Source organism: Eriocheir sinensis, chromosome 67 (genome assembly GCF_024679095.1).
Source record: "Eriocheir sinensis breed Jianghai 21 chromosome 67, ASM2467909v1, whole genome shotgun sequence".
Taxonomy (NCBI): domain Eukaryota; kingdom Metazoa; phylum Arthropoda; class Malacostraca; order Decapoda; family Varunidae; genus Eriocheir; species Eriocheir sinensis.
Window position 1 is genome coordinate 1710831 of NC_066575.1, and position 24177 is coordinate 1735007.

Below are 24177 nucleotides of genomic sequence, written 5' to 3' on the forward strand. Positions count from 1 at the left end.
AGAGAGAGAGAGAGAGAGAGAGAGAAAGAAAGGTAGTGTATGCAGGAGTGTATAGTGTATGTATAGGGCGCGCAAGCAAGGGTGTGGTATGGTTAAGGGGACATGAGCAGAGGTGTGGTCTAGGTAGCGGACGTAAGCAGGGGTGTTGTATAAGCAGAAAACTTAATAAGAGTGCACTGCTAACAGGGGGAGTAGAAGGAGCATTTCAAAGGGAGAGAAAACAAACAACAACAAAAACAAGAAGAGAAAGAACAAGAGCAAAAACACAAGAACAAAAAGAACAAGAGGATAATGGCTATGCTGCTGCTGCTGATGATGATGATGGTGATACCGAAAAAAAAAAAATCCCAGGCGTGGAAACAAAATCTAAAACTGGACATGAAAACTAACAGAGCATTAGCGTGGTGTAAATAATGAGGTCATGTATCAGCAGAAAGTGTAACCAGTGGAAGACTTTAATCAAGAGGTATGGATGCCAGAGTGTAGGGTAAGCAGGGGGAGACGAGGACGTTTAACAAGGGCATGATAGCAGCAGAAGGTGTAGCAAGAAGTGTATAAGCAGTAAGGGTGTAGCAGTGTAAACAGGGGACGTGCAAACCGGGGTGTGGGGTGAGCAGGGAGAAAGGAGAACACATAAGAGAAGCAGAGAAGAAGCAGAGAAGATGCATAAGAGAGGGGTGATCTTAGCAGGGAAGTGTGGGTGTTGCCAAGAGTGTAATAAGCAGGGAGTGTATCCGCCGAGTCATCATAAGAGAAGAAAACAAGGAAAAAGAGTGTTGGAAGAAGCAAGAACGAGGATAAGGAAGCGAGTTTTATGAGACAATATTGCTGGAAGGAGGAAAAAGAGACTCGGCAGGGAGGCGGGGATGGACAGCAAGGGACAGGTCGTAAAGAGGAAATTGGACAGGAAGGAGGATATTGGATTAGGAGGAAAGGGACACGGGGAGAAACTAGAGAAATGGAGAGAAATAATATAACTCAAAAAGAGAATGTGAAGGAAGAGGAAGATAAAAGAAGCAAAATGAATAAACGTGGAAAGGGGACGAGTTAAAGTGAGATAGGTGGATGGAGAGAGAGAGAGAGAGAGAGAGAGAGAGAGAGAGAGAGAGCGCATAGTGGTTAAATGATAAGGAAACGAAATGACAAGAGGACAGACTGGAATATTTGACTGACAAAGGAAAGGAAAGATGAGGGTACGAATATTACAGAAAAAAAAGGATAGAAAAAATCTGATAAAAAATGAAAATAGACAAACGGAAGACAAGGCAGTGAAGGGAAGTGGACAGAGGAAACAGAACCTTGAGAAGCCCCAATAGATAAAGAAATAGAGATGGGGATAAACATAAAAAAATAGGAAAATACAGGTAATTCAGTCTCACAGGTGTTGTTTTCTAATCATTTACGTTACAGAAAATTTGAAAGGTAGCACAATAAAGAAGGTTTCAGTAATATATACACGAAAATAAAAAAAAAGAACAAGAAAATAATGAGAAAAAGAAAAAAAGAGAAAAGAAAAGGACAAGGAAATGCACAAAGAACTCAAAACTAATAATAAAACTCACGGTCACTAATTAACCTGCAAAACCTGAATCCAATTAACCCACAGGTACACAAACAAACTAAATTATAAGGCTCAGCAAAACATATCTTGGAGACACACACACACACACACACACACACACACACACACACACACACACACACACACACACACACACACACACACACACACACAGCCCCGCCTTCCCAGCATGACGTAAATTATCCTGTTATATAAATAAAACTCGCAAGGAGGAAGACACAGCAGGAGGAGGAGGAGGAGGAGGAGGAGGAGAAGGACGACGACGACGACGAAGGAAGAAATGCAAGGAAAAAGAAGAAAAAGAAGAAGAAGAAACAAGAGAAAAACAAGAAGAAAAGGAAAGACACGAAAAGAGAAGAGTAGGAGGAGGAGAAAGAGGAGGAGGAGGAGGAGAGGAAGAAAAGAGAAAGAGAAGAGGTCAAGGACGTGTTTACAGGCTACAGAGTGTAAGAGAATAAGAAGAGAGAAGGCCCGCAGGTGAGACCTTCACACATAAGCGCTTCACACAGGTAAGGATCTGGCCGGGGCACGGAGAACCAAGGGACAGGTGTTGAAAGGCGAGGGGAATGTCTAATGATGAAAATAAAAGTGGATTATCAAGGTAATTATAGTCAGATAAAAATGATTGGAACTGATTTTTTTATTAATATATAGGGAAAAAAAACTGAGAAAGCATGATCAGACAAAATACAACGTAGTGAAGTAGGTTATTGATGAAAAATGAAAATATGGTAATATCAAATCATGCTTCAGAGATAACAAGAACAACAACAACAACAATAACAACAACAAGAAAAACGGACTGCCCAAGTAGTCAAGGAAATTTGGAAATGAGAAGAGAAAAATAAGGTAAAAAAATATGATTTAAAATGTGACAAAAAGTTATACCTATATACAGGTAACTCACTCACTCACTCACTCACGCACTCACTCTCACTAACTCATTCACTCTCACTCTCACTCGTTCACTCTCACTCACTCACTCACTCATTCACTTTCACTCACTCATTCAGTCTGGGCAGATAGAAAGCAGAACAAAATTTAAAAAGTACCCTTGCATTTCCTTTTTTTGTTTAACTAATGAAAGAAATTTATAAATCACTGCAGAGCTTTTATATCTTACTTAATTCACCAAAGAGAAAGAGACAAAGAACGACTTCATATTTAAGGCCGAGGATTAACTGGACCAAATTAAGCATATACTATTGAGACAAACGACGACAGAGAGGCTTAACGTGGTAATCCTGCAGGCATGGTCTCTCTCTCTCTCTCTCTCTCTCTCTCTCTCTCTCTCTCTCACACACACACAGGGGAGGGAAGGGGCCTTACCTGGTGTTGCAGTGAGGGCTGCTGGGGTCTGGAGGCGGAAGGGGGGCGGGGCAGTCCTAGGGGGAGGCGGGGGGCAGGGCGAGTAGGGCTGAGGGGAGCGCTACCCCCTCCCGGGCCGGACATCTCTGCCCCCCCTCACTCATCCATCTGGGGGGAAGGAGAATAATGGTTACGATGATGATGGTGATAATAGTAGTAATAGAAATAATAATAATAATAATAATAATAATAATAATAATAATAATAATAATAATAATAATAATAATAATAATAATAATAATAATAAAGTTGCAGCAGAAGAAGAAGAGGAAAAAAAATATCAAGAAGAACTAAAACCAGAACAAGAAAAACAAGAAGAATTAAACAAAAAGAAAAAGAAGAAGAAAAGACAAAGAAGTAAAAGAAAAGAATTACTACTACTACTACTACTACTACTACTACTACAAGCACCACTATCTCTACTACCACTAATACTACTGACTATGGTGCTACTTCTTCAACATCAATAGCAATAACAAAAACAATAACAAAAAAACAATACTAATCACTTACAACAATCGATTATTACAACACCTTAAAATTACGTAAACAAATTATACAAAAAATATTATTACGTCTAAAAGAGGAGTAAGTGACGGAGACCAAGAGGCTGGAAGAGGTCAAGGGGCGTCCTCTTAGGAGTCTGTCAATAACACTAAGTCCTCTTGAGAGCCACCAACTCCCATCCTCTTTCTTTTCTCCTCATCCTCCCTCTTACTCCTCTTTTTCCTCCTCCTCCTCTTCCTCACACCCAACTTTGCACTTTTCTCATCTTCTCTTTGCCTCCTAGCTCATCTTTCCTACCTAAACCTCTTTCTCATTCCTACACATTCACTCCCCTCATCATTTTTCTCCTCTTCCAATCTTCCTTTTCATACAACCGTCTTTCCTTTTGATCATTCTGTCCTTTCTCTTACCCACTTCTCTTCCTCCTTGCCCTTCTCCTTCTATTCTCCTTCTATCATTCTCTTTTATTTTTCTTGCCCTCTCTTCCTTCCCCTCTCAATCCCACATTACCCTTCCTTTAATATTCCCACCTCTTCACTCCTCATTTTTCCATTCTGAGTCTTTCCCCTTCACCCAACACAACTTTGGTAACACCCCTGCCTCTTACCCACTCCCGTTTCCGCTCTTTCTACACCGACATTTTTTTCTATCTCCCGTTCATTTTACACCCTCTCCCAATCTCTATAATCACCCTTTTCCTCCCTTTACTCACTCCTTTCTCAATATCTCCCTTCCAACCTCTCCCTTCATCCCACAGCATCTACGAACACTCCCACCTACCAAGCACACGTATTCGAGTTATATTCTGGTTTCCCCTTTAAACAGCCGAAAGAAAACGAGCATCATCCATTTGGCTTTTACATTCAAAGGGTGACTGAGGTAAAGTGACCACACCAACACTACCACAACTTCAAAGCCCGCTGTTGAAATGAGGAGGAAGGCGTAGGGGGATAAGGAGGTAGGGAGGCATGAGGGAGCAAGCAGATGCATTAGCCGTGGATGGGGCGACATTACTAGAGAAGATATCAGAAGAGACATCATCTACCTCTGCTTTGATGTTTTAAAACGATTATTTTCGTCCTAAGTTAAGAGATACGAAATTAATAGAACAGGTGTGTTGTGTATGTTAACCAGGTGCAAGAGGTAAGTTTAGAGGTGAACCAGGTGTAGCATTAGTGTATCAGGTGAGGTGTGTTAATTAAAAGAGTAAAAGGTGCGTCATTAAAAAAAGCAGGTGTGCTGTGTATGTTGACCAGGTGTAGGAAGCAAGTTTAGAGATGTACAAGGTGTAGTATTAGTGTGTCAGGTAAGAGGAAGAGTTCGACAGTCCAACAATCAGTGTGTCAGGTAAGGGGAAGAGTTCGACAGTCCAACACAGTCATTATAAGCGCCCAAACCAAACTATATTCTCCACAATCATCAGTTTTCTACTCACTACCACATGCTAAAAAGAGATTTCCTGTTTGGCTTCCTAAAATTTACTCCTTTTTATATCAACGCCAAACACTAAACAAGGAATTTTCGTAGTATTTTGTGTTTGAGTTGGGAGCTTACAAACTTTCTGTACTGGATTGTAACTGGCCTCCCCCCCCCCCCCCTCACAGCAAAGAAAGCACTAAATGTCATAAAAATTTAATAGAATAAAGTCCGTTAATCCCTGCCCATTTGTCAACTACAAAGAATTTTAATTAAGTGACTCTACATCTCCGTTCTAATAGTAATACAAAAAGAAATTATGCTACTTTAGAAGGATATGATTAGTTTTCCAAGCAGTATCAAAAAGAGTGGATGCGTTTTCTTGACGAGTATTTTCTAAAGTGAGGTATAGTGGTTTCCAGGTCCTCGCAGGGGTAAGTTCCGTCACTCTTCCACCTTCCACGGGTTGGCAAAGGGTTAGAGGAGGAGACAAAGAGGTTCCCTGAGTCCCTGGCAACTCTGAGGCTCTTAAAGACTGAAATCAATGTCTGACGAGAATTCCAAGACCTGAGATCAATCCACCCTGCTCCTCGTCCTCGTTCTACTTCTCGTCCTCGTCCTCGTCCTCTCTCTCTCTCTCTCTCTCTCTCTCTCTCTCTCTCTCTCTCTCACACACACACACACACACACACACACACACCCTGAGGCCTTCATCCCTGTCAGTTCATTTTAATTTCCTCTCAGTTTTCCTCCTCCTCCTCCTCCTCCTCCTCCTCCTCGCAACCACAACTCTCCCTTGCACACACCCTTTAAGTGTGTGTGTGTGTGTGTGTGTGTGTGTGTGTGTGTGTGAGAGAGAGAGAGCAGAGGCTGGAAAACAGGTTGCAGGTTGGCATTTAGATGAGAGAGAGAGAGAGAGAGAGAGAGAGAGAGAGAGAGAGAGAGAGAGAGAGAGAGAGAGAGAGAGAGAGAGAGAAATTACAAAGACAGGAAAAAAGGGTAACAAGTTTAAAGGTCAAATTTCACCAAAGTCACCACGCCCACCACCACCATCATCACCACTATCACCACCACCACCACCATCACTACCGCTAACACCATTATCATCACCATCCATTAGTTTCGGTTCCATTAGTATTGCCTTTTTTCTTCATCCAACTCTTCTTCCTCATCCTTTTCTTTCTTTTTTTTTTTTTTTTGCTTTTTCCTCCATGGACTCAAGATTACGTTTCCCTTTTCATTCTTCTTTTCTTTTCTTCGTCTTTTAACTTTCCTCTTTCCCCTTTTCCCTCCTTTCACTCCAGCATATAACTTTAAAAATCTGACTTTATTTTCTATATCTTTTTCTCCACTCCTCCATTTGCTCCCCCTCCTCCTCTTCCTCTTCCTCCTCCTCCTCCTCCTCCTGCTCCCACTCCCACATGTATCTTCAAAATCTCTATCAGCAAAATCATCAACATCTCCATCTCCAATTTAACTTCCACCTCCACCATTTCCTCCTCCACCTCCTCTCCCTCCCATGTGGTTCATTCAGGTTCATGAGTCACTAGGCATGTGGTCGAACGGGTTTCGAGCAAGCAGACGGTATTGTACGGCGAAGGGGTGTGGGGGTGTGGAGGGAGTTGGAGAGAGAGAGAGAGAGAGAGAGAGAGAGAGAGAGAGAGAGAGAGAGAGAGAGAGAGAGAGAGAGAGAGAGAGAGAGAGAGAGAGAGAGAGAGAGAGAGAAGGAAGGAAGGAAGGAAGAATAAAGAAAGAAAAGAGACGGAAGAAAGGAAGCAAGCAGCAAGAAAGAGAATGAAAGAAAAATGAAGACGGTGAGAAGGAAAAGCGAAAAAAAGCAGAAAAGAACAAATGAAAGTGAAGAAAAAGAAAGGGCGAGCAGGAATGAGAGCAACAACAACAATAATAATAATAATAATAATAATAATAATAATAATAATAATAATAATAATAATATTTTTTTTTATTTCTTTATCTAATTTCCTCTTTTCCATATTCATTTAGACAGGGAGGCTTGGTTAGTATTAATGAATGAAAAAAATAGAGAATTATACAATAACGAAACTATCGGGGAAAACAAAAACACCTAAGGCAACCAAACACCACAACCACAATGTCAACCCTTCATCCACACCACAGCCTCCACCTTCAAGCCGTGCACTCACCCCTCAGTCATGACCAGAGCAGACACACCAAGGACAACTTCATAAATATTAAACATTGCAAGTCTTCAACATCAGCATTTAACACATCTCAAATTTTACGCCTTCAACCCTTTCAAGCATCCTGAATCAAGTCCAAATACATTTAAAAAGAAGCGGCAAGGACAGCTTAACAAACCACCAATATCACAGAACATAACATACTAATTTATTTTATACAAACTCAACTCATATTAAACTATAGTCCTCCAACCCTTTTTAAGCATCAGTGACTCAAGCCCACACCAACGCACGAACATCAACATCAGCAGCTTATCAAACCGACAACATTTCCCAACACAAATCCTCAATGCAAGTCTGCCATCTGATCGCTTCACACACAGCAAACTTTTCATCTCCATACCTTTCAAACATCCTATACTGAAGCCCACACGAACAAACCCAAACATCAACATCATCTTATCAAACCACCAGCATTCCCAAACACAACCCACCTTTCCAACACACCTAACCTCACTCCTTTAATCAAACCCTTCAAACATCCCTAAATCAAACCAACCCCCTAAAACACAACTATTTAAAACACCAACCCAACCCAACACAACAAAACATTACATCGCCAACAACACTTCCAACGCAGCGAAACCTTACATCACAGAACCGTTCACCTTCAAACCTTTCAACCTTCCCTTAATCAAGCCTCGCTAACACCTGCATTGCATCACCACACAGGTAAACACGCAGGTGGGGGGAGGAGACGGGAGAGGAGGAGGAGGGGGAACCAGAGGAAAGAGGGGAAGGGGAGAGGATGAGAAAGCGAATGCAGAGACAAAGGGAGGCAAAGGGAGGGGCGCAAGGGGAAGCAGGGGAGAAGGATGATAAAGGAAAAGAGTGAACAGATGAAGAATGAAGAAGGGGAAAAGAGAAGGAAAGGGAGAAGGATGAGGATGGAGAAGAGGGAAGAGGGAAAGGCACAAGAAAGAGAGACAGAGAAAGGAAATAAACAGGAGAGGAGAAAGAGGAGGAAAGAGAGGCAAGGGAGGAAAATGAAGAAGAGAAAGAGTAGGGAAACAGTAGGATGGGGAGAGACAGAGAAAGGGGAAACAGAGGGAAAGGAGAAAATGAGAAAAGAAGGTTGAAGAGGAGGAAAGCAAGAGGAAAACCAGGGGAAGAGGAAAAAGAAGGAAGATGGAGAGGGAAGAAGGGAGAGGAGAGGAAATTCAAACACCGAGTGGGAAAGAAAAGAAGGTGGAGAGAGGGAAAGCAAAAGAGGGAGGGAGAAATAGAACCAGATGAGCAGAAGCAAAAGAAAGGTAACCGAGGAAGAGGATCAAGAGGAAGGGAATATGTAAAGGGGGAGAGAAATTATATCAACAGCAGCCCACATTTTAAGTTGGGGAGGAAGGAAGACCGAAGGGAACTTGAGGAAGGAATGAGTAGCAAGGAGGAATACCAAGGAGGAAGATGAACAAACGAACAAGAGGGAACAAGATAATACTAACCAAGCCTCCCCGTCGAAATAAATATGGAGAAGAGGAAATTAGATAAAGAAATAAAAAAAAGGAGGAGAAAGGGTAGTGTTATGTAATAGGGCAAGGACACGAACAAGGACGAGGGGACAAGGTTATGAAATGACTTAAGAAATGGGAAAAAAAGGACAAAGGAAAGGGAAGAGGAGGAAGGAAGAAGAGGAAGAATACAATACACTCAAATACAACAGAAATAATGGACAAACAGAGACAACAAAGAGAATATAAAAGATGACAAATAGGAGAAAAGAATAAACATAAATTAACTCTATAACGATTAAAAGAAGAAGGAAATACAATGAGAAAGAAAGGGAAAGAAAAAAATAAATCTGCAAGGAGGAGAAAAATGGAGAAACAAAATGATAAAGAGGAGAAATAGGAGGACAGTATCAAACTGAGCTGTGAGTCTTTTAAAAGGGTACAAAAGAACAGGTAAGTCAGGTTAATTAACTCTCCCAGCCACAGGTAGGGAGGAAAAAACAAACACCTTTTTTCCCGGAGGACAAAAAAACACCGAGGACAGGAAGTAGATTGTTGAAAAGCAGGAAAAAAATAAGGAAAATGTCAGTACTGATTAAACTGAAAGAAAAGAGGGAAAACAGTGATAAGGCGGAGAATAGGAAACACATAGGAACAAAAAAACATGAAAAATGGAGGCAAAATCTACATACTGATGAAAGAGAAGAAAAATAATGAGAAATATGAATAAAAGCGATGAATAGAAAACATAAAAGAAAAGAACATAGGGAAAGACCAGAAAAAGAGAAGAAAGAGCTACATAGTGGATAGACCAAAGAAAAAGTGAAAGAAAATGCTGATGAAGTGGAAAATAGAAAAAGTTAAGGGAAAGAGAAAAGAAGAGCTAGAAAATAGAAAGAGAGCGTTACCAAAAGTTAAATAAAGAGATGTAAGAAAATCCAACAAGAAAGAAAGTCGAGCAAGGAGGAAAAAAAAAGAGGAAGGAAACCAGAGGAAAACAAGAAGACAATAAAGCACGTAGAGAAGAAAAGAAAACAAAGAGAAGGAAAAAGTCAAGCAGGATAACATGAAATAAAAAAAATAATGATGTAATGCAAAGGAAAATAAAGCAAAAAACAATGAAAATAAGAGAGAAGGAGAAATCAAAAAAACAGGAAAGGAGGAAGAAGAAAGAAAATAAGAAGAAAGGAGAAAATAAGAAAGGGGGAGACAGGAGACAGGTGTTCCTTTTTAATGAGCTTGTGTGCGGCCAAGACAGGTAACACGGTGATTAAGAGGGAGGGAGAGAGGGAAGAAGAGGGAGAGGGGGAGAGAAAGAAGGGGAAGAGGGAGAGGGAGGGAAAATTGAAGAGGGAGACGCAAGCATGAGGTCGAAGAAGGTCAAGGTTACAGTGGAGGAGGAGGAGGAAGAGGGGAGAGGAGGAAGAGGAGGAGGAGTAGGAGGAAACAAAACGTAATAGAGAGAAACAAAAATAAAAGGAATAAAACTACAATATCGTGAAAAGGACAAGATAGCATTGAAAAAACTTACGCCATTAGAGAGAGAGAGAGAGAGAGAGAGAGAGAGTAAAAAAAAAAAAGGAGAAAAGAAACAATGAAAAAAATTACCAGACCGGAGTTATAACGTTCACTCACATCCAATTAGAATTTTTCAGCTCCTAAAATTTTACTCTTGAACTCTTTATGTAAATCCGCGCCATTTATTACTTCCTTCATCCCCCCCTTCCTCCCCTCCTCTCCCCCTCTTTCCCTCCCGTCTCCCTTCCATCCCCGTTCCTCTCCCCTTCCCCCTCTCTGACTTGATTATCGCTCTTCTTTCTTTCCCCTCCCTGCACTGCTCTCTCTCTCTCTCTCTCTCTCTCTCTCTCTCTTGCCCTTCCCCGTTCCCCTTCCAGTCCTATTTTCTCTCTCCTTTCTTTCATTTCCCCTTTTTGATTCCCTTTCGTCTCCCAAATCTTTTTCTCCCTCTTCTTCATTTATTTTCTTATTTCTGTTCTTTCTATTTCTCTCACTATTTAACTTTTCTTCCATTACCCCGTGTTCCTCTTCCTTTATTGCACTGCTTTTTTTTCTCTCCCCTTTCTAACCTCTTTCCTTTCCTTTCCTCCTTTATTCAGTTTATTTTTCCTATCCCTCGTTTTCTTTACATTCTTGGCCTCCACTCGTTTTCGACTCCCGATACCTTTTTTTTTTCTCAGTCCTCCCACCTTCCTCCTCCTTCCATTCCCCCCCTCTTTGTTTCTTTCTGATCCTTCCCACTCATCGCTTTACTTTTTTTTCCCTCTTACTTTCCTCTCCCTTTTCCCTTTCACCTTTTCATCCCCATCCATTCCTCGTCCTTCAATCCCCTCTCGTCTTTCATCCACATTTCTCTCTCTTCCATTTTCCTTGGCTGTATTTCTGTCCCCTCTTCTTTAATATACAATCTCTCTCTCTCTCTCTCTCTCTCTCTCTCTCTCTCTCTCTCTCTCTCATCTAGGGCAGGTGGGAGGGGAGCAGTTAAGCTATGCAGTAGTTTTCCTCCTCCTCCTCCTCCTCCTCCTCCTCCTCCTCCTCCTCCTGCTGCTTTTTGCTGCAATACTTTCTTCGCAATTTTTTTTGTTGTTGTTTTGCTTTCAATTAATTGCAGTTAGACACACACACACACACACACACACACACACACACACACACACACACACACACACACACACACACGTACATCTGCTTCAAGTCAATTCGCTTAATGAATTCACAGTTGGAACATTGTGCGACGCGTATAAAGACAGACAGATAGACAGACAGACAAACAGAAAGACAGACAGAGACAGACAGACAAAGACAGACAGACAGACAGAAAACTCCTTTATACATTCAAACATACATACATACATACATACATACATACATACATTTACACTATCAGAGAGACGTAGACTAACAGATGGAGAAACAGACAGACAGGCACAGACAGATAAATAGATAGACAGATAGAACGACAGAAATATAGAAAGAGAAAGAGAGGAAGACAGATAGACATAGACACAGCCAAAATAAGACATATACATTTTAGCGAACGTAGATATAGACAGCCAGACATATTAAGAGACAGATAGACGGGAAGACATGCAAGGAGTAAGAAAGACAGACAGACAGACGACAAAAAGCAAGACAGGTAGCTGCATTCCAACAGGTAAACCGGCGATTAGACCAAAAAAAAAAAAAAACATTAACAGAGAGATTTACGAGGAGAAACGAACGGGCGGCGCATCGATCGATCAACCCACACACAGACACAGACAGAGACGAAAGATTACAGATAAACGAAAAAAAACAAATACTAAAACAGGAAGAAACAAAAAAAAAACGGAACATGCAACTCCACCTCACACCTGGTCACCTCCTCCTCCTCCTTCTTACGGATTAAGCTCTAGAAAAACAGGAAGAGAGCGGATTAAATTGCTAACCACACAACCTTAAAAAAAATAAAACATATGAATGGCCCAAACTATAGAGTTACACACGACCGGGTCCTCTGTGTGTGTGTGTGTGTGTGTGTGTGTGTGTGTGTGTGTGTGTGTGTGTGTGTGTGTACAATACCGTTTCTTCAAGTTAACGTAAGAAACAAACAAGAACAATAAGCATGTGTATAAAACCAGATGAACAAAAATAACAAAAGAAAAAAAAATACCAAGTAATAAAAAATATTCAATAAATTCACCGACACAATAAAACATTTTACACTTGACAGTACAATTAAGTAACTTTGACACTGATTAAAAGAGGCAAAAGAGAAGAGAAATCGCAAAACAAATACAAAACAAATGGCAAAACACATACAAAACAAATACACATGAAGGATTGACATTAAACGTATTCTTATTCTAATACGTAAAGGAGTTTAGGAAGAACACCTGAGTCCTATCACAACACTTCCTCACACCTGACACACTATAAATTTGCATATGATTTATTTAGTTACATTTCATGCATGTATTTACAATGACTACAACACCTGTGAGTAATAACATCAATAACAACAAAGATAGTAGTAGTAGTAGTAGTAGTAGTAGTAGTAGTAGTAGTAGTAGTAGTAGTACCATTATTATGTGTCGGGAAAATAAACATGGGTGGAGGTATCTTTTATGTAGTAGTAGTAGTAGTAGTAGTAGTAGTAGTAGTAGTAGTAGTAACAGCACAGGCAACACAGCGAGCCAGCACAATTATCAGTACGGATCTGGACTTTCTATCAAGGCAAAAAAGAAAATAATTAGCGATGTGGATCTGTGAGGAGCGAGAGAAAGCAACTCCACTCTCTCTTTGACCCCTACCCCCCTCCTCCTCCTCCTCCCCCTCCCTCGACTCAACCTGATCCTCCTTTCCCTCCTATCAACAACCTTTCCTTTACCTTTCTCTCTCACTCTCGTCTTCTGCCTATCACGCTCAAATATCTTCCCTTCATATTATTCCTCCACATGCAATAACCTCCTCCTCCTCCTCCTCCTTCTATCATCATTTCCTTCCTTTCTCCCTCACTACCGTCTTCCACTTATCACGCTTAAATATCCCTCCTCCACATTATTTCTCCACATGCAATTTCCTCCTCCTCCACTTAATTCCACCACCACGACCACTATTCTATATACCACCAATGTCTCCTCCTCCTCCTCCTCCTGTACAGACGGTGACCCCTCAGGAGGCAGGGGTCAACGGGGTCACATTCCATCAAGACCACCACGACCACTCTCACCTCGACCCACTAGCCCACACTCCCTCCCTCCCTCCCTTCCTCCTCTGCTCTTCTCCCTTCCATCTCTCCATTCCACTCTCCCTTCTCTTCATCTTCATTTCCTTTTTAACCTTTCTGAGTCGTTCTCCTCTTCAAATCTCCTCTCCTCTCCTCTCCTCTCGTCTCCTCCTTCCACTGATCTTAACCCTTCCTCCTCCTCCTCCTCCTCCTGCCATAGTAGCACACCTGTGGCATCTCCGCCCACACACCTGGTCCACTAATTAGCTCCAAAGCAACCCCAGGGCAATTCATCACCTGCCCGCCGCCGCCCCCCGCCCAGGTGTGCTCGGGGCGGCGCGGGCGGCCCACCACAGCCCCGCGCTTCGCTACGGGCGCCGCGCGACGGAACAGATTGCACGTCCGGCACTTAAACGCTGACGCAAGCATGGCTACCCCCGGCCTTGCCCCCGCCCCGCCGAGCCAGCCTGTCTCTGCTGCCGCTGCTGCTGGTGCTGTTGTCTCTTTTCCTATCATCACTGTTGCCAACACTACCACTACCACTGCCACTAATAATAATTCTAATACTAAAACTAATAACAATACTGATACTAATACTGAAAACAAAATAACATTAATATTCCTACTACCACTACGACTACTACTACTACTACTACCACTACTATTACTACTACTTCTACCACTAACACTACTACTACTACTACTACTACTTATCATTCTCCCACCACTGGCAACATTAACATTACAATCCCCTCCCTCCCCCCCACACACACACACCCGAAAAAAAATACAGCTCGCTTTCTCATCCTCTCGTGTATACATTAAGAGCTTCACGCTTTTGCATTATACACGAAAATACCCGAGTGTGTGTGTGCGTGCATGTGTGTGTGTGTATGTGTGTGTGTGTGTGTAATATCGCGGCGCCTCCGGTCCTATGCATAGTGTATGATAATGTCTCCCAGCCGAACGTTGCACAAGCTATTTCAGGCCCTGCTTACTATTATTGTCATTACTACTATTACTGTTATTACCATTTCTATTGTTATCATTGTTATTATTGCTGAGTGTTACTGTTGCCGTCACCTTAATTACACAGTCGCAGGTCACCCATGATAGTAAATATAAAGGAGTGAATACATTGAACAAAAATACTTAGCCGTTACATAAGACGATGGGGTGAATGCAGGGAGGGAAAAAAAAGACACGAACGAACCATTAAACAAAACAAACAAAAAAAAAGCAGAGAAAAAAATTAATAAAAAACAGATATAGAGGAGAAAAAGCATAACTAAAGCTATCAGATCAAAGGAAACATACAGGGGAAAAGTAAAATAAAAAAGAAAGAAAACAAAATAAAACAAAACGAATAAACAATGTACTTAAAACCATCAAACCTAAAATAAAAGCGAGATAACATGGACTGGAAAATACACAAACCGACAACCTTCAATAAATTTAAAAGAACGAAAGAAAGAAAAAGAAAAAAAAAGAGGAAAGGAACAAAATCGGTGTGGGAACGTACAAACAAACACACTTACCCAACTTCCATCATGGCGCCGAACTGTCCGTAAACAAGCCAATTAAGTCGTTCCTTTGGGCTGATGTGTGGTGTTTTCCTGCTGGCCTGCTCTATAGTCTTTTCCTGTTTTCTCTTCTTTACTTTTCCTCCCTTTTCAACATTTCACTTTTCACCGTTTTCCTTTGTTCTCCCTCAATCACATCGAAGTCTTCCTATTTAATACTTTGCTTTTCTTTTTTATTTCTACACAGTTTTTGATGTTTTGTTGTTAATTTTTACTTTTTTAACGCCTTACTGTCTTTGTTTTTTTCTTTGTTAGTCACATTCAATCAGTCATTCCCGGCGTTTTATTTTTTTTTCCTCCTTGAATTGCGATATTTCACTTCTCTCTCTATGTTTATTGTTACATGTTCTTCCTGTTTGTTTTTTAAGACTTTTCTCCCTTTATCTCCTTCCAGTTATGGCTCTTTTTACAACTCTACGTAATTTTCTTTATGGTTAACTACTTTGTCCTTTTTTTTATTTTCCTTGTCACGACTGTCTCACTGCAATATATGAGGCATGGATTAGTGTTGGTGTCTTAACTGTCTTTGCCGTGTTTTTGTCGTTGCTGTTATTGTTGTATACCTTCTGCGCCTGTCTTTGTTCTTGTTGTTGCCGTTGTTGTTGTTCAGTCCGACGGTCACGAGGTCCACGCCACCCGTCATTCATTCCGTCAAGTGGCTCGTCTCTTTCGCTTGAAAAACACACACACACACACACACACACACACACACACACACACATACACACACACACACACACACACACACACACACATACACACACACACACAAAAAAAAAAAAACGCAAAACGCACCACAAATCTCTAAATTCCAACTGCGTTCCCCGTTTGTTAGGTTGATGTCTGTCTGTCTCGTCTGAACTCACCTTTAAGAATCGATCACCAACAGATTCAACACAATTTCTCTCAACATTTTCGTCGAACAATATAAAGAACTACATTCGATTGACGTCTGTATTAAATGTCAACTTCATATTCAAATCGTTTCGTGCGTAAAAATATATGTATAAAAAAAGTTAGAGTAATATCCAAAAGACATGGCGGAAAAGTTAGCTAAGGTATTTAACGTCCAATAGTTTCGTAATAAAATAGGACTCACACACAAAAAATAAACGACTCACAGCATAAATAACGTCAAATACATCCAGGGTGCTCAAGGTCATCACATAAAAAACACGAGCAGGTAATAAAACGAATGAAATAATTTTACGAAAACATAAAAAAAATATACTAGTTCAAAAAAAGCTTACTGATCCCTAAGCAAATGAAAAACAAATGCAGAGAAAATATTAAAAACGGTGTAAAGCGAATCAGAGGCGAATCATGTTTCAAGGACGAACAAAAAACACGAACATGACTCATTATCGGAATATTGGTGATGAGAGAGAGAGAGAGAGAGAGAGAGAGAGAGAGAGATGGAAATAATAATCAGCGACTTTTTCTAAATTTTATCTGGCATATTTTTTCCTTTTCCATTTCGGATATTCATTTCGATTCTGGAAATGGAAATTAAACACAATGTATCGTGTAAATAACAGATCCGTGTGTGTGTGTGTGTGTGTGTGTGTGTGTGTGTGTGTGTGTGTGTGTGTGTGTGTGTGTGTGTGTGTGTGTGTGTTTTCATTTCCTTTACAAAATTTTCATCACGACTTTGCTTCCATCATTCCTCTCATCTTCCTCTCTTCTTTTTTTCATCTCCTTTCACTTCCTTTTATTTTTTTCCAACGTGCTTTTTTTCTCTCTCTCTCTCTCTCTCTCTCTCACACACACACACACACACACACACACACACACACACACACACACACACACATATCCTCAATGTAATAATAAATAATAATAACAAAATATAAATGAAGAAAACAGAACAAAACTTAAATACAAAAGAGATCAAAATTTTCAAACAATCAAAACAAACACACCATTTTTTTTCTCTTGCTAATCTCTGTAACTCACTATTTTTTTTCCATGTTTCAAGAATCACAACACTCATAGTCTTTCGTTAAACAGAAAAACAAGTAGACAATCTTTCCATGTTGTTGTTAAACCCAATAACGTTTTTTCACCTTCAACGAATCGCATCACTCCTAATCAAGTCTCGTTAAGCCTCGTTAGTCTGAAGCGTCATTAAACCACGTTAACCGAACTTTTGATCTTACTGCCGCGTTAAACACCAGGTGAGTTCATTAACGAGCTGCAGGTGTTCCTAGGCTGATCAGGTCACTGGGGTCACGTGGGCGAAGAGCGAGATGTCGGGGGAGGGCAGAAGGGGTAGTATATGTGGGGATGGGTATATTTTGTAAGGGGGGAAGGGGGGGGGGTAAAGTTGGTGTGTGTGTGTGTGTGTGTGTGTGTGTGTGTGTGTGTGTGTGTGTGTGTGTGTGTGTGTGTGTGTGTGTGTGTGTGTGTGTGTGTGTGTGTGTTAAAATATAAGTGGAAAAATAACCGCGAAACCTCTCAATCCTTACCTTCTTTTCCTCTCCCTTTCCTTTCAACTCCCTACCCTCATATTCCCTTCCTATTTTGCCTCCTTCCTTCCCTATCTTCACCCATCTTTACTCATGCTCTCCCTTCTCTTTGATCCTATCGCCTCACCCTCTCCCCATCTACCCTTCTCTTCTTACGCTCTCCCTTTCCTGCCTCTCTTTTTCCCTATCATTCAACTTTATTCTTTCTTTTTTTTCTATTTCATCCCATCGCCTCATCTTCCACCTCCCCTCCCCTCCCCTTCCCTTGCTCTCCTCTTCTCTCCCTTTCCCTCCTCTCGCCTCTACCCCCACCACGTCCCGCCCCGCCGCCCCCGCTCTTCCTTGTCCGGTGGAGGTCAAATTTCTATCGATCCTCCTTTGAAAGCAAGTCGTCCTTTGATCTCGTTTCCCTGGCGCCTCAGAGTCATACCCCCTCACCTTTGCTCTCCTTTGGCGCTCCCAGACTCTCCTACCCTCTTCAAAGCTTACATTGCGATCACGACCTATCTAAAGTTCATCCTAGCTCTCCCTTCATTCCTAAGTTTACTCTACCTCTCCTTAAGTTATTTCTATTTCACCCTATGTATCTCAAGTTCATTCTAGCTGTCCCCCCCCTTTTCCTAATTCACTCTATATCTCTTACGTTCACTTAAGCTTTATTCTACATTTTCCTCATTCGAATTCTTCCTCCCTTTCCTAATTTTACTCTATATCTCCGACTTTCACTCTTAGCTTTTTTCTACTTCTCTTAATTAAGTTCACCCTAGCTCTCCCTCCTCTCTATAGATAATAAGACCTCCATATCTCTTCAAAGTTCATCCAAGCTCTCCCTCACTCTCTCAAGTTGGGCCTACATCCTCCTGCCTCTCTCAAGCTCTCCCTACCTCTCCCTATCCCTCCTCACTCACACTAAACAATGCAACCAGGAAGGCGTCGAACCCAGACCAGATGGGGTAATGCAGGGGGAAGCCAACACCACCACCACACCGCCAAGACGCCATTACAATACCACAAACACACAAAGCTGGATTATATATGCACTCACACTCCCGTATCCGACTCCATTATCTTCTTTTCTGTGTTCTCTCCTACCTTCAACTTTGCATAGTCTCCCCCTTAACACATCTTTCTTCTCTCCCTCTTCATCTTTTCTTCCTTTTTACCAAGACAATACCAGAGACACACAAAGCTTGATTATCTCTATCTCTGTTTCTTTCTAATCAGTTGTTTCCATAACTTTGAAAAATTTTGGTGTTCTTTTATTGGTTTTTTTTTTCTTGTTTTCAGTATTTTTTCTTTACTTTGTCTTTTCTATGTAGTGGTTCTTTTTTTTTCTCTATCTTGATCCATCTCTCTTTCTCTATCTATAACTAACTCTCCCTATCTATTTATCTCTATCAATATATGCTAACGCTCTCTCTCATCCACCTCCCTTACCTTCTTTCCCTCCCTTCCCCCTTCTTCCTCTTCACCAATCTTTCTATTATCCATCCCCTTATACATCTTTCTTCACACCCTCTTTGTCTTTCCTTCCTTCACCCCTCTTTCGCTCCTCTTATTAACCCTTTATTTTCTCCTTCACTTCATCCCTCATACGTTCCTATTTCCTCCTATTTTTCCTTCCCTCTCTTTCTTTACTTCTCTTTTATTAGAGACCTTTTCTTCCTCTTCTTTTCCTTCTGCCCCTTTTTCTTTCCAACTATCCTCCCCTCCATCTGCATTTTTTCCCTATTCTCTCCTTACTTCTCTCACTTCATTAGACCCTTTTTCAACCTCTTCTTTCCTTCTCTGCCCCTTTTTCTTTCCCTTCACCCCTTTTTCCCTCGTTCTTCAACATTCCCAGATCACAACCAGACCCCTTCATCTGCATCACAAATTACCCCACCACAAGCCGCCCCTCATCCCTTCCCTCCCGTCCCCTCCCCTGCCATCCACCTCCTCCTCTCCTCTCACGTGCTTGCCAGACATCTTTCCCCACCTTTCCCTCACACCTGCCGCCCCCCCTTCCCCCCCTGGCGCCACGTTCACCTGCCCAACACATTACCTGAATATTACCTGCACAACACCTCTCTCTCTCTCTCTCTCTCTCTCTCTCTCTCTCTCTCTCTCTCTCTCTCTCTCTCTCTCTCTCTCTCTCTCTCTCTCTCTCTCTCTCTCTCTCTCTCTTATATTATATACAGAAAACAAACAAGCACAAATTTAGCATCTGTGTGTGTGTGTGCGTGTGTTTGTGTGTGTGTGTGTCAGACGTGTTTTAATATACGTAATTGCTGTTAATGTTACACCTTCCTTTTTCTCTACCTCCTCCTCCTCCTCCTCCTCCTCCTCTTCTTCCTCCTCCTCCTCCTCTTCCTTCTCCAAAACTGTCTTCACTTCAAAGGCAACACATCCCGAGGGACATTTTTCAAGTTTGTCAGGCTGATAATTTCTTCAAGCCTGAGCAATCCAACTGCCACAAAGTTGAGTCTAAACATGATTTACTTTGATTTTAAAAACTATTATTTTCATTATTTTAACTATTGCTAGTAGTAGTAGTAGTAGTAGTAGTAGTAAAAATACCAGTACGACACACACACACACACACACACAAAAAAAAAAAAAAAAAAAAAAAAAAAAAAATCATCTCATTTAGATTCCAGGTCCCAAAGGCGACACGAGAAACGCTAATGTTTAGTTACCATTATCATCTCCTCTTCCTCCTCCTCCTCCTCCTCCTCCTCCTCCTCCTCCTCTTCCTCCTCCTCCTCATCCTCATTTCTTCCAATTTTCACTCACTTATGCAAGCTCTCCAAGTACTCATTTTAAGAGAGAGAACAAAGACATAATGAGAGAGAGAGAGAGAGAGAGAGAGAGAGAGAGAGAGAGAGAGAGAGAGAGAGAGAGAGAGAGAGAGAGAGAGAGAGAGAGAGAGAGAGAGAGAGAGAGAGAGAGAGAGAATCTACATAAACTTAAGTGAATACGTATAAATGAGAAGAAAACAAGATCAACACACAAACTTACACGGCGAAAGAGAGAAAGGGAAGGGGAAGAGAGAAAACATCGGATAAAACAGGACAGGAAGAGGGTGAGTAAATGATGAGGAGAGGGGAGGAAGCAGAAAGGTTAACGACTCAGTGAATAGAAAGACGAAGAGGAGGAGGAGGAGGAGAAAGAGAAAGGAAGAAAAGGATGAAGAGAAATAAGAAGACAAGGGAGAGGAAGTTGAGGAGGAGGAGGAGGAGGAGGAGGAGGAGGAAAAAGGAAGAAAAGGATGAAGAGAAATAAGAAGACAAGGAAGAGGAAGTTGAGGAGGAGGAGGAGGAGGAGGAGGAGGAGGAGGAGGAGGAGGAGGAGGAGGAGATTTAATTAAACCCAAAAGGAAAAGAATAACTACAAAAACCTTACGAGAGAGAGAGAGAGAGAGAGAGAGAGAGAGAGAGAGAGAGAGAGAGAGAGAGAGATAATACCGATAATGACAGTAACACGACAATAAATAAATAAACCTGAAGAACGGGCAAAGGAAACATTACATAACACGAATACATTTTTTCACGACAAAAAAAAAAGAAAAAAAAAAAAAAAGAACGTGTAGGTTCCTCGTCTCTTTGTTTTGTCGTCAGGAGCGAGGAATAAAAACTCAGTGTCCTATTTTTCTTTTTTTTTCTTTCTTTTCTGACGCAGCAAGAGGCTAATCCAAACACCTCACGTGCCCAAAGGTGTCCACAGGTAACCTAATTAAGGGATACAGGCACACGCGTCTCTCTCTCTCTCTCTCTCTCTCTCTCTCTCTCTCTCTCTCTCTCTCTCTCTCTCTCTCTCTCTCTCTCTCTCTCTCTCTCTCTCTCTCTCTCTCTCTCCACCAATGTCCTTTCTTCCTCTATCATCCATCCTCAATCGTCCTTCGTCTCCATCCTTCCTATCTCATCCGTTATTATCCTTCCTCCCTTCTTCTTGCTTCAACCATCCTTACTCAAACATCCTTTCCCTCTCTCCTCCTTCCTCCACAATCAGTCATATTCATCCATCCTCTCCATCTCATCTATTTCCATCCTTCCATCCTTCATACTACTTCTATGTACCATCCTTTTGCTCCCTTTCTTTGCTGCACCTTACACCAATTCCTCCCATCTAACCTTTTTTCCCCATTCTTCCTTCATTCATCCCACTTCTATCATTCTTTTTCTCCCTCCCTTTGCACCACCAAGCACCTACACTTTTCTCCTTTCTCTCTCTTCCTTCCTTCCTTCCTTCTCTCTCACCTACCTCTCTCTCTCTATACCTTTCTTTCTTTCTTTCTTTCTTCCTTCCTTCCCTCCTACCTACATACCTACCTACCTATTTACCTACCTATACCTTCCTTCCTTCTTTCCTTCCTTCCCTCCCTCAGGATCCTCACGCCCTTGGCTCCCCGGCGTCCCCTGGGCACACAGCCGAGTCCACCTTCCCCCAGGACGCATAAAAAGGTGAGGGAAGGATCTAGGACTTTACGCGGCCCCCTGAGGCACCCCCCTTTCCCATGTTTCCAACGCGTCCTATGGGGAAGTTGAAAGGAGAATGGGGGATGGGAAGGATGAAAGGAGAAGGGGAAAAAAGGATAGGAAAAGGAAGAACGATAGAGGTTAGGTAAGGGAGATGGAGGATAGAAGAGGTTAGACGGGGATGGGGAATAGGAAAAAATGAAGGAAAAAAGGGGAATTGAGGAGGGAAAAGAGGAGATGAGTGACTAAAGGAGAAGGTAAACAGACGGAGAAGGGGAGGAAGAAATAAAGGAAGGGTGGAGGAAGGAGAAATGGGAAGGGTAAAGAGAAGAGGGAATGAGAAAGGGGACATGATAGAAGAGGAAAATGAGAGAAAGGGGAAGAGGGGAAGGTAGAAGAGGGAAGGAAATAAGCAAAGAGGAAAAGGGAAACTGGAGGGTTGATAATGATGATGATGATGATGATGATGACTGACAGGAAATAAACGATTCTGATTTTGATTATTATACTTGTTTCTATATTATCAACATTATTACTTTTCCTATCTTTTATCACCATTAATATTTTCTGATGGCGTAAAGCTGTGAGGATAATGAACTGGGGTCCTTACGAGCTGCTTCTTATACTTCTTAATATTCATGGCGGGAAAGTGTTATTGGCTAATGGTCTCTTGATTGCGCCGCGGGGATGATAAGGGAGAGTGTGTGTGGAGTGGGGGCTGATGTTGATGGCGCCGAGATAATGGGTGATGGAGGAAGAGGGAGAGGGGGAGGGGGAGGGATGGAGGGAGCAGGGGTGGGCATACAGAGAGACACAAGAAAGACAGATAGAGAGATAAATAGGATACATACAGATAGAGTGACAGACAGACAGACACAGAAAGACACGCAGAAGCACGCAGAAAGACAAAGAAAGCCAGACAGACAAAGACAGAGACAGGGAGAAAGATGAGATTGCTATCCTACTCCCTCACCGTCAGAAACTTACGGTCATCATAACTTGAAAGCCATAATTAAGAGCGGAACGGATGCAATCAACTTAAGGACAGTTTCACCTCATTTTCCATACCACCTGTTTATCTTATTTTTATTTTTATTTTTCACAGCAGAGGAGTCAGTTTAAGGACATAAAAAAAAGGAAGCAAATATGAAAAAAAAAAGCCCGCTGCTCACTGCTCCTAAAAAGAGTTAGAGGAGTGGTCGAAAGCTTGAAAGATTAACCTGAACCTCTATCACTTATCCCTTTATTTACCCACAATAAGGATGAATAACACTGGTGGTGGTGGCGGGATAAAACATTTCCACCCGCTAAGACATAAAATAATGGAAAGCAAATGATGGATATAAGGAAAATAGAGGAGAAAGGGTGAGAAGTAATAGGAGAAGGTGGAATGAGGAGGGAGAAACAGGAAGTGGAAAGAAGGAATAAAGGAAGAGAAAGGAAGGCAGGAAAGAACGGAGGAAAGGAGAAAGGTGGAAGAGGGAAGATGATTCATATTAGGGAAGGAAAGAAGGGCGAAACGAGAAAGTCGGAAGAGGGGAAGAAAAAGGGGAGCAAATAAGGAGAGAGGAAAGGGGAATTTATAAGGGTGAGTGATAGATATTTATGATGGTGATGATGAGGAGGTAAGACACGGGATGAACGATTTTGTTTATGAGGCGTAAACATTTTTTCTTGATTAGCTTGGGTCACATTTTATCGTCACACTGGTGGCAGCGGTGGGATACAACCTTCGCCTAGGATGAGACACTAAGACGAGGGAAATACAATGACCCATAACTCACATCTAATATAAGGGAGTCCAGTCACGCTCACACAATGGTTCCTCAGCGGCGGGCATAATATCAAAGACTCCCTTCCCCCTCGCCCTCAGTCTCTCTTTCTCTCTCCCTTTCTGCTCCTGCCAAGTCGACCCATCCACCCTTACCCTTTTCCAGCCTCAGCCAACTTTCAACCCTACATTCCCATTACCCATCCGTTTCTTCTCCTCCTGCCAACCGCGTACGAACATGAACTTTTCCCTCCTTTCCCCTGTTCCCATTTCTCCTCTTTCCCTATTCCTGTCAATTCCACCTCTTTCTTCTCCTTCCCCAACATTCAAATCTTTATACATGACTTTCCCATTTCTTCCTTTCCTTTCCTCTCTGTCTTCCTCTGCCCTTCCAAATGCAAATCCATCCCTCCGTTTCCTTCCCATTCCTTCTTCATCCCAACATCCCACCCATTTTTTTCCTCTTCACCTTCCCAACGCAAATCCTTCCTTCCTTCCTTCCTTCCCCTTCCTTCTTTGCCCCAACACCAACTATTCCACCAGCCATTCCTTCCCCTTTCTCTCCTTTCTTCTCCCTTCTTCCCCTCCCAACGAAAATCATGCCTTTTCCTTTCTTTTCCTTCCTGGCA

At 41.9% G+C, this 24177-nt stretch overlaps 1 protein-coding gene across 6 annotated transcripts in view; it reads right to left on the reverse strand.

The window, feature by feature from the left end:
- The window catches only part of LOC126987906 (uncharacterized), a 298554-nt gene that overhangs the window by 54403 nt on the left and 219974 nt on the right, over window positions 1-24177 (reverse strand). For 4 of the 6 annotated variants that reach the window (XM_050845484.1, XM_050845482.1, XM_050845486.1 and 1 more), the window contains one exon: window positions 2912-3058. In XM_050845484.1, coding sequence (XP_050701441.1) covers window positions 2912-3034 — 123 coding nt within the window. In that variant the 5' untranslated portion in view covers window positions 3035-3058. Of the gene's footprint in view, window positions 1-2911; window positions 3059-14807; window positions 15334-24177 lie in introns of all 6 variants that reach the window. The other 2 variants (XM_050845483.1, XM_050845485.1) reach the window with 1 other exon arrangement.